This window comes from Gambusia affinis, linkage group LG17 (genome assembly GCF_019740435.1).
Source record: "Gambusia affinis linkage group LG17, SWU_Gaff_1.0, whole genome shotgun sequence".
Taxonomy (NCBI): Eukaryota; Metazoa; Chordata; class Actinopteri; order Cyprinodontiformes; family Poeciliidae; genus Gambusia; species Gambusia affinis.
Genome location: NC_057884.1, coordinates 9,817,986 through 9,832,213, shown reverse-complemented (window position 1 = coordinate 9,832,213; position 14,228 = coordinate 9,817,986). Strand labels below are relative to the sequence as shown.

General features: G+C 39.8%; 1 protein-coding gene across 7 annotated transcripts in view; it reads right to left on the bottom strand.

Moving 5' to 3' along the window:
• Window positions 1–14,228, bottom strand: part of LOC122846760 (probable E3 ubiquitin-protein ligase HERC1) — a 46,755-nt gene that overhangs the window by 14,233 nt on the left and 18,294 nt on the right. For 4 of the 7 annotated variants that reach the window (XM_044143904.1, XM_044143899.1, XM_044143900.1 and 1 more), the window contains 24 exons: window positions 13,840–14,090; window positions 13,377–13,574; window positions 13,147–13,267; window positions 12,198–12,438; window positions 11,962–12,116; window positions 11,700–11,849; window positions 11,529–11,626; window positions 11,290–11,385; window positions 10,438–10,605; window positions 10,112–10,351; window positions 9,928–10,011; window positions 9,304–9,532; window positions 8,051–8,333; window positions 6,952–7,715; window positions 5,857–6,070; window positions 5,025–5,194; window positions 3,060–3,143; window positions 2,564–2,750; window positions 1,669–1,796; window positions 1,365–1,564; window positions 1,003–1,262; window positions 859–911; window positions 565–759; window positions 57–222 (listed from right to left, as the gene is read on the bottom strand). In XM_044143904.1, coding sequence (XP_043999839.1) covers window positions 57–222; window positions 565–759; window positions 859–911; window positions 1,003–1,262; window positions 1,365–1,564; window positions 1,669–1,796; window positions 2,564–2,750; window positions 3,060–3,143; window positions 5,025–5,194; window positions 5,857–6,070; window positions 6,952–7,715; window positions 8,051–8,333; window positions 9,304–9,532; window positions 9,928–10,011; window positions 10,112–10,351; window positions 10,438–10,605; window positions 11,290–11,385; window positions 11,529–11,626; window positions 11,700–11,849; window positions 11,962–12,116; window positions 12,198–12,438; window positions 13,147–13,267; window positions 13,377–13,574; window positions 13,840–14,090 — 4,735 coding nt within the window. The remainder of the gene's footprint in view (window positions 1–56; window positions 223–564; window positions 760–858; window positions 912–1,002; window positions 1,263–1,364; window positions 1,565–1,668; window positions 1,797–2,563; window positions 2,751–3,059; window positions 3,144–5,024; window positions 5,195–5,856; window positions 6,071–6,951; window positions 7,716–8,050; window positions 8,334–9,303; window positions 9,533–9,927; window positions 10,012–10,111; window positions 10,352–10,437; window positions 10,606–11,289; window positions 11,386–11,528; window positions 11,627–11,699; window positions 11,850–11,961; window positions 12,117–12,197; window positions 12,439–13,146; window positions 13,268–13,376; window positions 13,575–13,839; window positions 14,091–14,228) is intronic. The other 3 variants (XM_044143903.1, XM_044143902.1, XM_044143905.1) reach the window with 3 other exon arrangements.

The following is a 14,228-nucleotide window of genomic DNA, read 5'->3' as shown; positions in this document are numbered from 1 at the left end:
ACATGTTAAATAAATTTTTTTTAAAAGTGATGAAATACAATTGTGCTGATATGTACCTCGAGGCAGTCTGAGACAGCGCCCTCATCACCATGCTGTACGCGAGGAGAATCTGCGCTGTGGATGTGACTCTTCGTAGAGCTTTTAGTCGGTCATGTGAGTCCCTCAAAGACACAGCCTGCTGCCCAAGGCTCAGAGATGTTTTCTGGTCTACAGCTACAGTCCCTAATAGAAAAACCCATCGTCATACCACTTACCACATTTTATCATGTTAAAATAACAAATTTTACTATATTTTAGTGGAATGTTTTAGAAATAAAGATACGAAAAGTGTGTTGAACATCTGTATTCATCTCGCCTGAGTCAATACTTGTTGGAGCCAATGTTTGTACCAATTACAGTTGCACGTTATTTGGTGTATGTCTCTACCAGTTTCGCACATTTCGAAGCTAAACTTTCTGCCCATTGTTCTTTGCAGAATAGCTAAGACACTTTATGGAGCTGGTTGGCCAAAACGTCACATTTGCAGGCAACCCTTAACAACAACGACAACAAAAATTATAATACCTTTAGAGGCTACCCTTGTGGGACTGGATGAGCTGTAAACAAGAGCTCCAAGAGGATCTGGTTCAGTAAAAACAATTGGATCAGGGACCAGCTTTTTCTCAGTCAGCCCCAGTGGTCTCAGCAGGAGTCCAAAATCCTCCAATCCTGTCAGCTTATCTGGGTCATCCTCAACTTGATGGCTCATTTCCCATTCATCTGAGAAAACAGAAGCATCAGATACATTTTTTTTCACAATTAGTACAATTATTACCTCATTTAAGTGCATTGTTTTTAGCGGGGGTAGATCCTCCTCACCGTCTGAAGTGTTGTCCAATTGGCCAATCAAATCAGACGTCAGACCTTTGATCCTGCAGCGGAAGGAGAACACAACAATGAAGATCAGAAAATGTGAGAACAAAAGTATGTGTAGTTTTCTCATGAACCAACAGATTCCTTTACCTTTCGTATTTTGAATTTGGATCACTTGCATTAGCAGTCAGATACTTTTCTCTGCAGGAGCTGCAGAGGAGGTAGAAGGGGAAATTGGAGCCACACTCCCCTTTGAACCAAACATCCACGTAAGCTCCAGTGCTGTCGTAGCCTTTGCGGGCAGCACTTTGCCCACAGCCCGGATGTCGTCGCTTTATGTGATTGTTAAATTGCAGGGTGAAGGTGTTGCACAGCTCACATTTCACCATCTGGCTGTGCTCTTCTCCAGCCTGATGGAAGAGCAATTTGAAAACATCTAAGGTTTTTAAACGTATTTACTAGAATAGTGAAATTTAGATATTGGCTAAGTGGCAGGAATGTGTTTATGACACCTCCACAATCTGAAGTGTATCTCTCTCCAAACTGAAGAATGACGGGGTGAGCAGGTCCTCATAAGCTTCTTCATGGTAGGGGTCATCCATGTAACTCAGCTCTGACTCCTCTTCCGTAGAGAAAGGATGGAACTCCACATGCTCTGGCCAATCACCTACTGCTGTATGGAGTTGTGGCAGTGGGCTTGGTGATGGCAAGTCTGAAAACAAGATTGTTTCATATTAAAATGCACAATAATTGAAACAAGTGAGTCTTCATTTTAGATTTAAAATGCATGTCTTGTGTCTGTGCTGAGTCTTTAACCTGGTCTTCGGAAAGAGGTCCTCTGCGTAGGTCCTGACCGCCGTCGCCGTGCAGGAGGAGGTCTGTTCCTAGTGAGGTGTACGTCCAAGAAGTTCTCCCTCTCTATCCAGTCAAGCCCTGGTAACAGGCTGGAACCAAAACACACCAATAGGATACCAATATGCATAGGTGACTGGACCATACAGTAGTGGAGCAGCTGCCTTGCTGTCTACAAAGATACATAACTTAGGGTGAACAATGCTCCAGCTTTTCCTTTCAGTCAGTTAATGTAGCAGATGCAATTTGATTTCTAGCCAAGCCAGGCTGAAGGAGATGTCTTCAAAAAGTGTGGCAGCTTGGAGAGAAAATATGTACTCCACATTGGCACCACAGCCAGGAAATGTATGTAAATGCCACACAAATGTCATAGCGATGACCCAGTAATAACTCTACTTAATCTAATATTACACTCTGCAGACGCCCTGCATGCACCGATGAACATTCACACACCTCGGCATGTTGAAAGGCTTGAATAGATAAAGTGATTATTTTCTGCTCAGTTCATCTAAATAATTATTTGACCTCTTGGAGGTTAAACTTACATTTTCATAGAATAATCATGCATGGGAAGACTGTAATGTCAAAAATGTAACTTGAGAAATTATGATATGTTTTCATTTCATTTTCATTTTTGACATTTAAAAAATGTCAAAAATTTAAACAAAACAAAACAAAAACTGCGGCTAACTGACTTGAATCCGTGGCAATAGAAATAATGCACAAGAGGACATTTGATGCTAAAAGTTTCATGAATATTTTATGAACCTTACTATATAAATCTATCTTTTTGACTTTGATCCCTCATTTTACAACTTATAAGTAGCATTCATTTCTAAGAAGTTCTCTAATTTCTCACCTTTCACTTGTTTGGTTGCTGGGCCTTTCAGGACATTGCACAGTCTCTGGCCCATCAGGTGATGGGGTTTCAGCCGCTCCTTCCAGTCTAGGTGACTCAGCTGCCTGCTGGTCATCAGTCAGAGGGTGCTCTAGCATCCAACTTGCCAAGACCTCGATTGTTTGAGAATCCAAGTCACCTGCTACATCTTAAAGGACCATGTGGAGGTTGAAATGTCAAAGTTCCAAAAAGAAAAAGTATCAAGAACGTTTCTAGATACTATAATAAGAGGACCATGCTAAAATCCGACAGACTGAGTCTGTTAAGAGAAATATAGCATGTGGTTTAAGCTGGTGCAAAAGAAGTGGTATTCATGGAACGAGAGCATCTGAAATAGGTGGTCTATTGATCTTTTTGGCATATAACAACACACAATGAACACGGAATGTAAAAATCAAAGCACATGAAGCAAAAAAAATAAAAAAAACTGGCAACAAATACACTCCAAGAGCAGTACCTGCTGCCTCCATGGCCCAGTAGATATGTCTCATAGTGAATCCCATTTCTAGCAAACGACTGGTGACAAACATTTGTGTCCGTTCTGGTGATTGAGGAGAAAATAAAACAAAGTACACAAAAAGCAAGAAACCAACCAAGCCCACAGCTCCAGTTTGAAATGTACACCATTACTCAGAGTATGAAATAAATTGTGATACTTTAATGTCCATGTATTTACAACAAATTGTGGTAGTTCACAAAGAATAAAATTTTTAAAGTACTTTCCAGGTAAACTTTTTTCTTCATAATTCAAACTAAAAATCACCTTGTCTGTCGATTCTGTCCCATCTTGAAGGGCAAATATTACCAGATTGTTAAGACAAAGTTTCATCCTAGAAAACAACCCAAAGCAACCTACATATTTTTGAGGTGGATGCGAACATCTCACCAGCGCCCTCCCTCCCAGGACATAAACTTGTACAAGTGAGCCAAAGAGCCGCCTCTGTTAGCCTGTGTCTAGAACCTCCTGTTGTTAGCATGTTTTCTATCATCCTTATAGCTTGATAGAAAGCCTTATCCAAACTGGCAACCCACATTAATAAAATGGTGAAATAATATTGACCACAAAACACTAGTTATAAAAGATATCAAAAATTTTTCTACACAATCCTAAAAATGTTTTTAATGTTCTCTTCACAATATTTCTTTATTTACTATTTTATATTATTTTTTGGTATCAGGAAATGACTGAAGGATGAAGAGACTGATGTCTGGTTCTTTAGGTTCTGACGCGTCTGCGGTTCCTCTCCTGATCCATTCTGTCTGATATGCCACTGAATATCACCGACACATTTATTTTAATGCCCCTATTAAACTTCACTGTGATTGTTTAGCCTGTGTCTTCCCACTACCGTCCGTATTTTTGCCAGAGGTTTTATTTCTAAGGACGGTGTAGTATCGGGTGGACATTTAAAAAAAATACTGCAACCAGTACCGCTAGGTAACAGTGACAACAGCGTCAGTTCGTGGGTTCCTATTTAGGTCCCGCAACGACAATTTAACTGACCCTAATATTTCCCGTGTTTTGTTTTGGTCATTATCATTACACTTATTGTTTAGAGGTGTGTTGTAGGTGTCTCTATCAGACATTCATAGCAATACGGAATGAATCGCGTCCCGTATTGGTTCAATACGGGCAGAGACAACAACAACCACCTGTTATTTTAGGCTAGCTTAAGCTAACCTGAATATTTACAACTCTCTTGCTGATACACTGACATTACTTACCTAGCCTACTGTCTTTCAAACACTTTGAAAAGCTTTTCTTCGTCCCTCTTCTTCTGTTTTAAATTTGTTGTATCAACTGGGAATCAAGTGATCTACTTAGTCAGTAGTAATAACTACTGTTGTCAACCACCCAAGACAACAGTAGTTATTACTACTGTTGTCTTGGGTGGACATAACACAATGCTATTAGTAAATAATGTCATTTTTAGACAACTTTTGTCTGCATGATCGGTTGATTTTTGTTTCCTTTATTTCTTTCTCGACTTCTTTTTCAAAAAGCTACAACTCTTCATACATCAGTAAAAGTGATAATATTTGCCCTTTCAGATTGGAAGCAGAGAAGGTTTCAGTCTTTTCTAAACTAGTTCAAAATGACCACAACATAACTGACGATGACAAAAATGTGCCATTCAAGCATGTCGGCGTATGCATGCCTTTATGTGTCAATAGCAGATCAAAACCCATGCTGTTTTGAGCAGCAGATTTGCTGTGACCAGTGACCATACATTTAAGACCATGCAAAAGACATTATTCAGTCAGTCTATTCTAATCTGCTTTACATCTCATTAAAGGATAGAACATAATATAAAGCTGATTCTACATGCAAAAGTGTGTATCAGTAATGTTACACCGGGATAACTTTCTTAATATAGATCGATGTTGGCCCCCTACCCCTATTCCCTGGACTCGCTCTTACCCAGGCTGCTTCTGGCCTGTGTGCTGCAGGGACCAGGCTCCATGAAGCTGGTCTGCTGCTCTGTGAAGGCATCACACGCAGCAGCACTCGCAAAGCTGAAGCACGGGGACAGTAAGGGGGGAGCGCTATCCAGGCCCGTTAGTGTAGGGAACCGAGTTAGCAACACGTGCCTGGAGGAGGTGAAAATATAGTATATACAGTAACAACAAAGTGGAAGGTTTAAATCTTCATGTGTGCCCTGTACTTGATGTTTCATTTCATCTGTTTCTCCATTTTAAAGATACCTAAAAATGAAATACTTCACGGTGGTTTCACTATAAATAGTTGACATTTTAGTCAAGCTATTTTTTGATTGTCTCGCAACGTGATTAAGCTTATAAATCCCAAAAAGGCAACTCTTAGATTGAGTCTACTTCTGCTAGAAAGATCAAACATTCCCCTGGAGTCACTTTTAGGACATTGAATCAGCGCTGAAACTCTTATAGTTTGCATTAACTGAGAAAAAAAACAAAAACACTGACATTACAGTCAGTTGGCTGGGTTAGAAGAACAAGCAGATACAGCTGCAGCCTTGGTTAAAGACAGAGCAGGTACAGCCTCTTATTCTCTTGAAATCAACAGCACAACCTAGTCTAACTCACCCACTCCCTGGACCTCAGAATAGCAGCTGCTGCCAAACGATTCTGCTCTGCAGTGATCAGTAACAATGGAAACCCTAAATATGGTGCTTGTTTTCTTACAATTTTATGAACAACCAATTTTGTGCAAACTCCTGAAGCAAACATTAAAACAAATTCAGCTCATCTACATTTATATGCAGTTCAATACTTACTGGAGGAGGCTGATAGGAAGGAAAGGATTAAAACTTTCAAGTCCATCTGCCTGGAGGTTTGTTGGCAAAGAAGATGCCAAGTCGTTACTGGAAGAGGAGGCAGAGACTCTGTTTGATTGGCCGAAGATGGCAGTGCCCTCTGAACCAGCGCTGTACAAAGACACTGAGCTGGAGGACTTGGAGATGGACTGAGAAGACAAGTGACGCCCTGATTCTGAAAATAAAGATGATGACGTAATGTCAGTAAGTCTTCTGCAATCTAAGAAAAAGTCATAATTCTCAAACATACAAATTGAAACTTCAGACAAAATTGTAAAGCTATACAAGAAGATTTCTCAGAAAAAAACTTGAATTTTAGAATATTATTGAGTTTGTGTTTTAAAAATGTACCAAATATAGTGCATAGCACCCCTTGCTAAAATTGGCACCACTGGTAAAGCTGAGTAAAAAGTCTTAAAACCCGTCTTTGCAGTAACATAATCTCTGTATGTCAATAGTTTTCACAGCCGTCTTTGACTCTTTTTAGGACAGCAGATATTTTCCTAGAAGAGCCAATAAGAAACCATCTGTAGTTTTCAGAGCTGTTGGAAGAAAAACAGACCCATAGCATCACAGATCTTTCACTACACTCAAAAGTGCGTTTCTACATTTCAAGTCAATTTAATTCTTTTAACTTTATTAATAGACCACATGTATCAGTCCCACTTGGAGAAAAGAAAGTAATAGATTTCTACTAAAAGATGTGTAGACTGACCAATATAAAAAGGAAGTTTAATTTGCAAAAATGATCAGGGTTCCAATATATAAACCACCAAAAATTTTAAGTATTCCAACTATCATTTTGTTGAAATAATGTCTTAACATTACATTTTCCCCCCACTAAATAAATGCATTTCATATTAAGAGGTAAGAATGATCTTTTTTCATTCAAGATTTTTTGGCTTTTTACACATTACCAGTAATAGTGTAGGGTGCCGTAGGTAAAGATATTAAATGCATCTTTGTCGCTGCACTTGACGTGGAAACTACAGTCTAAAATGAATTCAATAAACTAGTCAAGTCAGCTTTCTGGCTAACAAACATCCATCCAGATACCTTTGCGTTCTTTGTCCTCCTGCAGTCTGCTCAGGGCTCCTTTATATATCATGACCTGAGCTCTCTCCAAATCAGCAAGAGAGACTGTTTGCTTGATCGGACAAGGCCTTACTGCCCACTTCACCATGCTCTGTACCACATACTGCAGCACTGATCTGAGCTCAGCGTGTTCGTCCCATTGTTTAGTCTTTGCCTTGGCCTGGTCGGGGACTGGGCTGTGCTGAGGAATCCCAGGGGAGTTTGGAGGGTCATGCTTGGACACTAGCAGCAAATCTGACAGCTTCTCGCAGGTGAAGAAAACAGTCAGGCATTTTAAGCCTCCAATCAGAAGATATGAGACCCTGACTGCTCTCATTTCAAGTGCAAAAGCATCCATTTTTAAAGTCTGAGACGTCAATATAGGTTGAGCCAAGCCGGACAGCTCCTCAGGGTCCTCCGGCTTTGCAGGAGGAGGGTCTGTCTCAACATTCTGCTCCTTCAACTTCTTCCTTTCATGTTCAGACAGCCATCTTCGACCATCTGAAAAATCTTCGTCCAGGGAGCCCTGTTTCTCTTCCTCCTTTAATACTTCTTCAGAGTATTTCCTCCTGGGAGGTAGATATGCTCCCTGCCAGCCCTCCTCCTCCAGCAGCCTCATCAAATATATCAAATCCAACAACACCGCCGGCTTGACTCCTCCGAGGCGCGAGACGTCACAGCAGGATACATCGTACGGCTCCAGCGAGATGATGGGAGTGTCGCTGGGTGACCAAGAAGTCATGGAGCTTAGTTATTAGGAAGGATTGGAAGAAGCCACAGATACAGCATGGAGTGACACCAGGACGAATTCAACGAGGATTAATGTTTCAAGAATGAGGAGGGAGAAGCAAGGAGAAAGTAAGATCAGGGATCAAATGATGAAGATAAAGTAAAATGTTAGAGAAATACCAAACAAAATGAAAAATGCTAAAAAATTAATCAGAGTAAAGATGCTAAAAGGACTGAGGTGACAACAAAAAAATGCTTGATGAAAATAATTATTGTAAACAACAACAAAAAAAACATATGCGAACACACTTAATTATAAGTTAGAGGACAAAGGAGAGTATTTTTGTGATACCTGACAGACAGATCTGTTTCCTCCCATTGAAGCTTAGCCAGAGAGCTTCCTTTTTTCAAGACACCAAGCATAATGGCTCTGCGGCCACTTGGCTTGTGCAGGCACAGACCTCCAGCACGGAGGCCACTGTCCACCCCACCAATCACAGCCAGTGCCGGCCACACTTGGATGCAGAGAGCGGTCAGCTTGGCCTCTGACAGGATGTGACGATGGGCAGAGGGTTTCCCTGTCTCTTCGCCTGAAATGTCTTTGTCTTCCAGCTCAGTCTGGGATGGACTGACGCCTGTAGGAGCAATTAAACAGAGTAGATCTGATTAAAGAATACGTTCTTTGAGCCAACATCTGTTAAAAGGAAATTGGATACTATTATTGATTCAGCACATCAGTTTTCAATTAACTCCATCTAAATGAAGAATCGTATTCACACATCAGTCATCATCTGTTCTTTATGCCAGTTATTTATGTTAAGTGACAGACCTTATCAATAACTTTACATTTTGGCATTACAGTATATATTTTTACAAAAGAAATTATGACAATAGGTGTTCATCATAATAATTAATGCTAGTCTGTCTCCGAGTAGAAAGACATATTCTCAACTATTGTTTTTCTTTTGTTTATTAACTTTTCTTGAGGTAGCAGTGAACATGGAAATGAAACTGGATGTTGAGCTTTTGCTGGAAAAATTTATTTGAGTACAAAACTCCTGATATTTGTGTTTCGTTTTCCATCTGTGAGCTTTATAAAAATCAAAGTCTATTTTCATTTTCATTCCTTGCAAAACTGAATTGTAGCCAATGCATATTCCTTTACTAATCTAACAAGTCTGGATATTCCCTTGTAATGACTTCCAATGAAAAAAAAAGACTGTATTGGGTGCTGCAGTTCCCAGTAAGTCTGTAATGCGACCATGTTTGCTGTGCAACTCTAAAATTATTTATTTTTACATTTGAAAATAAATAATAGAGCTGTACATGACAAAGATTCTGTACTGTCAGAAGCTTATAGAAGGCTGTTTTCAACATAGTCTAAAAGGTAAAAATATTTAAAATAGCATTTTCAAGTTTTGTTAAGGTACACTGCCTCTACCGAATGGCACACAGGGATTAGATACTCTCTTTTTTAAATTTACACGAGAAGTCAAACCTCCCTGTGTGAACTTTTTCACTCCTGCCTGGATAACTGATTGAGCTGAACCAACATGAAATGATGGATAAAATTTCACTAAAGCAGAGTAACTAACTGTGTCTAACCTAAGCCCTTAAAGTTTCCCGAGTCATCTTCTCTCAGGATGGTACCAATGAGCTCCAAGTGGGAATGAATGTATTGGTTAATGTGGGAGGACCAATGGTCACACTGATGGAGCCGACGCAAGAGGTGCACTGTGGACTCCAGCAGCACGGTGGTCCGAGGGCTGCAGAGAGGCTCTCCGGGCAGAAGATTACTGGGCATGCCTCTCATTTGTAGGTCACGCAGAGCCACCTGTGATCAACACAGGAATACCAACAAACTTTGTTGTCACTAATTAGCATTTACTGTACAGTACAAAAACAGTGGCATTTTTCATCATTCTCTTCGAATGAGTTGGACGTTTTTATAGTCTTAAAAAGTCTTTTTAATCACATTTTTCCACTCGCTGAAAAGGTTTCTCAGTCATTATATGATTAATTTCAAAAGTAGGTCATTTTTTACTTTTACTTCAAATCTGATCATAAGACTCCATGAAATAATATCGGGATCAGAACCGCTGTCAATGCAACGTAAATGTGGGAGGCAAAATAAGATAAATAAATACAAATATTATTAATGATAATAAATATTTATGTGTTTTTGTGTCATCATTTCCTAAAAGATGAGGGCTCGGTGTATTTTAGTACCTTCTCTCCAGGATTACTGCTGTAGAACAAAACACAGGGGTAAAGTTCAGAGGCTACTACGCTCTCAAACGCCAGCTTTGGCTCCTATAAAAAAATATGTATATCAGTAACTTAATAAGCAGGAAAAAGCAATGTGAGTGAAAATAAATCTATGAACACAGAATTATTATACGATAATAATAACCTTATCATTCTTTGCAAAAGATATAGTATGGGCTTCCATGTCCAGGATGCAGGTGATGGTGTCGCCCTGGGTGAAGGAGGGAAGCGTTCGGACCAGTTCCCCTCCGTGGTACAGGTTGCCACTGTAAGCCCGATACAACCACATGTCGGTGGTGGTGTGGTGGTTGTGATCTCTGACCGGCCAGCGTGAAACACCGATACACGTGCCCTCATTTCCTCTGTTCTCTTTGGTAATGTAAAACTGCAGAGGCAAAATGGAAGAAATGCGTTGAATAATGACGTCAGGATAAAATCGGCTCACTGATCAGTTAAAAGATTTATTTTGACCTTCCAAATGAAGCACCCGGAGGTAATGCCAGTGGTTGCCAGACCATAGCCTTTTCCAACTGAACCATGCGACAGGATGTTCCCACTCTCCAAAGAACAGCACACTATCTTGTCTGGGTCAAAGGAAAAATCTCCAATGGGGATACATTCATCAAGATTGCCAGGACTCTGTAGAAGAAAACAGATACAAAGTAAAACAACATAATATAAGCAAGAAAGAAGGCACATAGCAGTAAAACGGACACTGGAGCTATACATGCAGAGCTTAAAATGAATAAATGCTATCATTTAGAATGCATTTTAAACCATATTCACTCATTTGAAGAGTGCAAATCTTTAAAGGGCATATTTTATTCCTATTATAAGCAAAGAATAAATAAATAAATAAAAACACTGAAAACTACTAAATACTAAATTGTAATATAAATTAAAGCCCAAATAAAGTTTTGTTGTGTACAAAACATAATTTTAGTAAAAAAAAATATTTTATCGACACACGTATGAGCTCTTTTTAAAATTTACATGAGAAGTGAAACCTCCCTGTGTGAACCTTTTAACTCCAGCCTGAATAACTGACTGAGCTGAAGCAACAGGAAAGGGAACAAGTAGAATTTAAACATCAGCTGTAAGTCACAATTTCCTGGGTTTAAATCTGCAATTACTTTGTTTGTGACAGTTAAAAAGACTTACTGCTGTGGAACAAAACACTGAATTTGCTTAAATATTAAACAAATTCAATAGTAGATACTTTTCTGACATGATGGATAAAATAGAAATCTGCTCATGCACATTGTAACACTGTAATTTAAAGGGCAGACTTTAATCAAACATGTGTATTAATAGTGTTCATACCGCTGTCTCTTTTTCAATCGTCTCTTCAGAGCTTCGCTCCGCATGTGGTTCCTCCCACATATACACAGACAAAAGCTGGAAGAGTTGTTCGACAATCTAAAAGACAAGAATCGGTCGACATCATTGCTTATGAAAACATCCAACATCCAAGCATGCATCTCCAGGCTTTTCCTGAAGAGTTAATACTATGCCGAGTTAGTTCAGCTGAATTTTATTTCAATATTTTGTTTACATCGTACCTGCTGAATCTGAACTGACTCGGAACAAGCGGGTAAAAGTCTTTCTAAAACATGGAATGCCAACAGCTTAGTGCGGAGATTCTGGAAGCATAGAGATCCTTAAAAGAACAGAGTGGTGTTATAATGCACTGCGACTAATATTGATTCTGGTTAATATTTTTAATGAGCTACCTGAAGAGCACTTGGGTGAAATAATGGCCATGAGTGGTTCAATCCATTTAACGAAGGTGGACAGTCTTTCCATTACTCTCAACGACAAGACTCGCCGCAGAAACACCAACAAATCCGCAAGTTGAGATTCAGTCACTTTGCTGCTTTCTACTAAAAAACAGTAAGCAGAAATGCTCAAAAGAGGTTATTTTTAAAGCAGACTATGTGATTTGAAGGTGCTTTAACTTGCAAGAATTGGTTTCCTATTTCTAATTTAACTGACCAAGTTTTGTGCTCCTGCTGTTGGTGTCCAGATTGGCTGCTAATCTCTCTGCTATCTGTTGTTGGTGGAGATTTTGCAGGATGTTTAAAAGCTGCTCACACATTACCTCCATCAGAGCATGGGATACTTCCAAAGGTAGAGAATCCTCACAGGAGCTGCGGATCAACATGACACAAAGTAAAAGGCGAATACCGCTGACAGTTTAAGAAAGTTTTTTTTAGGCTTTAGAGTCTCACCTTGCAGCTACTGTCAGTATCTGAAGCAGGCGGGCGCAGGCTAGTTTGACCGCCCCGCTGAGAAGCATCGATTCAGAGGAAGATGCAGCCAACCACCCCTGGTTCATCAGCGCACAGCTGTTGTTGGTTAACATGGAGAGGATTTCCAGGATGCCACATTTGATAATCAGCACCAGATCCACAGGTTGGTAACAGAAATTCAGTGCAAACATGGTGGCTAGGAGGAGGTGCTGGGAAGACCCTGAAGAAACAAAACACATCAATTTCAGCTCCCAGAGGAAAAATCCTTAATGAAAACTTGGTGTGTCACCCTAATGTCCACCTGAGGGAATCAGACTTTTTTGTTTTTGTTTTAGCTTGTGGTTACATTTGGAAATGTTTCTGCAACGTTTCCAAATGCTGTAAATCCAGCAAGAAAACTGCATTTACATTTCATTTAGTTAAATTTTACAGCACCAAATCACAACACGCTTTCTCAAGGCACTTTATATAAAAAAAGGTTATTTCAACATGACCTTCCATATATTTCAAGTGATTCTAGTTTTCAAACAATGGAGTTATCTAAAGTTGAGTATTTAGATTGGCTCAAAAGTTTTATTTTTATTGAAAGAAATCCAGCAGATTGTTTGGAGTCATTGGCTTGCAGCATTCACAACTCCTGGACGAGCACAAAGCGACAGCGACAGCAGACACTCACCTGAAAATAGCTTTTATGCTAACGTTAAACATACTTTTTATATCTTTTTTTTTATTTTTATTGTTTTGATCAAATATTCTAATCTTCCTCAAAGTGACAACAAAAGTAGAATACTTGATGGTGGGGTCCTTGCTCAGTGGATTCCACTTCTGGTACAGTTTTCTTAAATGTAATGTTTTATTACTACTTTATTCTTACTAATAATACTACTACATTATTTTATTTAAATATGGAACAAACTTTACTGAATACCTGGATGGGCCTTTTCCAATTGGACTCTCAATCTGAGAACATGCACCACTTGCTGGTAAAAGGAATGGGCTGCAGACTTTAGCGCTCTCTTTGTCTCCATAGAAGCTGCATTAGTCCCACACTGGGTTGACATAGGAGAGAAGCTGAGGTTAAATATTTTGCTATTCAAGCAAATTCTCAGATACCCAAGGCAAACACAACATCTGAGTTGGTAAGTTTAATGACCTCACCATGTAATGCTGGGTCTCATAATTGGTTCCTGAGTGAGATCTGATGATTTGTGTTCCCAAGGCAAAACATCCAGACAGGAACTGGAGCTGCACAGACTGCAGCAAAGCAGGAAAGTGTAGGGAGACGGAGGATCGAGTGTTCTTCTCTTCCATCTTAGACAGGAAGGCAGACATCTGACATAAGGCCTCCAGACGCATCTGATCAGAAAAACAGAGTTAGGCGTTAGCTATAACTTACAATCTTATAGCACTTTAAGTCTACTTCGGCTCCTGCATGTGTATCTCATTTGAAAAGATTGTGGGGGTGTGTGAGAGCATAAATGATATTTTGCAGCATGTAAATGCAGCAGAAACACATCCACACAGGGTGGCTGCCTTTAATCGTCACAGTGAAACAGAATCACACCTTAAAAGGATTCACAGAGGGCTTAGATTGTTATAGAGACAAAAAAATCTCACTTGCCTCAGCTCGCTGTTGCTGATGCATTATGGCTAAAGTGATGGATTTCGGATCTGCCTGCCCACAACTCTGTATCCCAGGAAAGGTTGGAGAGGAAGGTAGCAGGGTCAAGCCTCCACAGGTGAAGTGAAACACCTGGTGAAGAATAGGCAAAGTGTTGTCGCTGCTGCGGGACATGGAGCCACCTGGGCTGATGCACTGCCGCAAGCGATCCCAAGCTCCTTTCATTATCCCCAAGGAACACAAAGGTAAACCTGAAGTGGATGGAACAAAGGTTTTCCCAAAGGTTTACATGCACTCATCATTTGGGGCTTTTAACTACTTATCTCAGTGTTTGGTTTTTTTAGAGTTGAAAAAGCGATGCAAATGTTTCTAATTAACATGGATTTCTC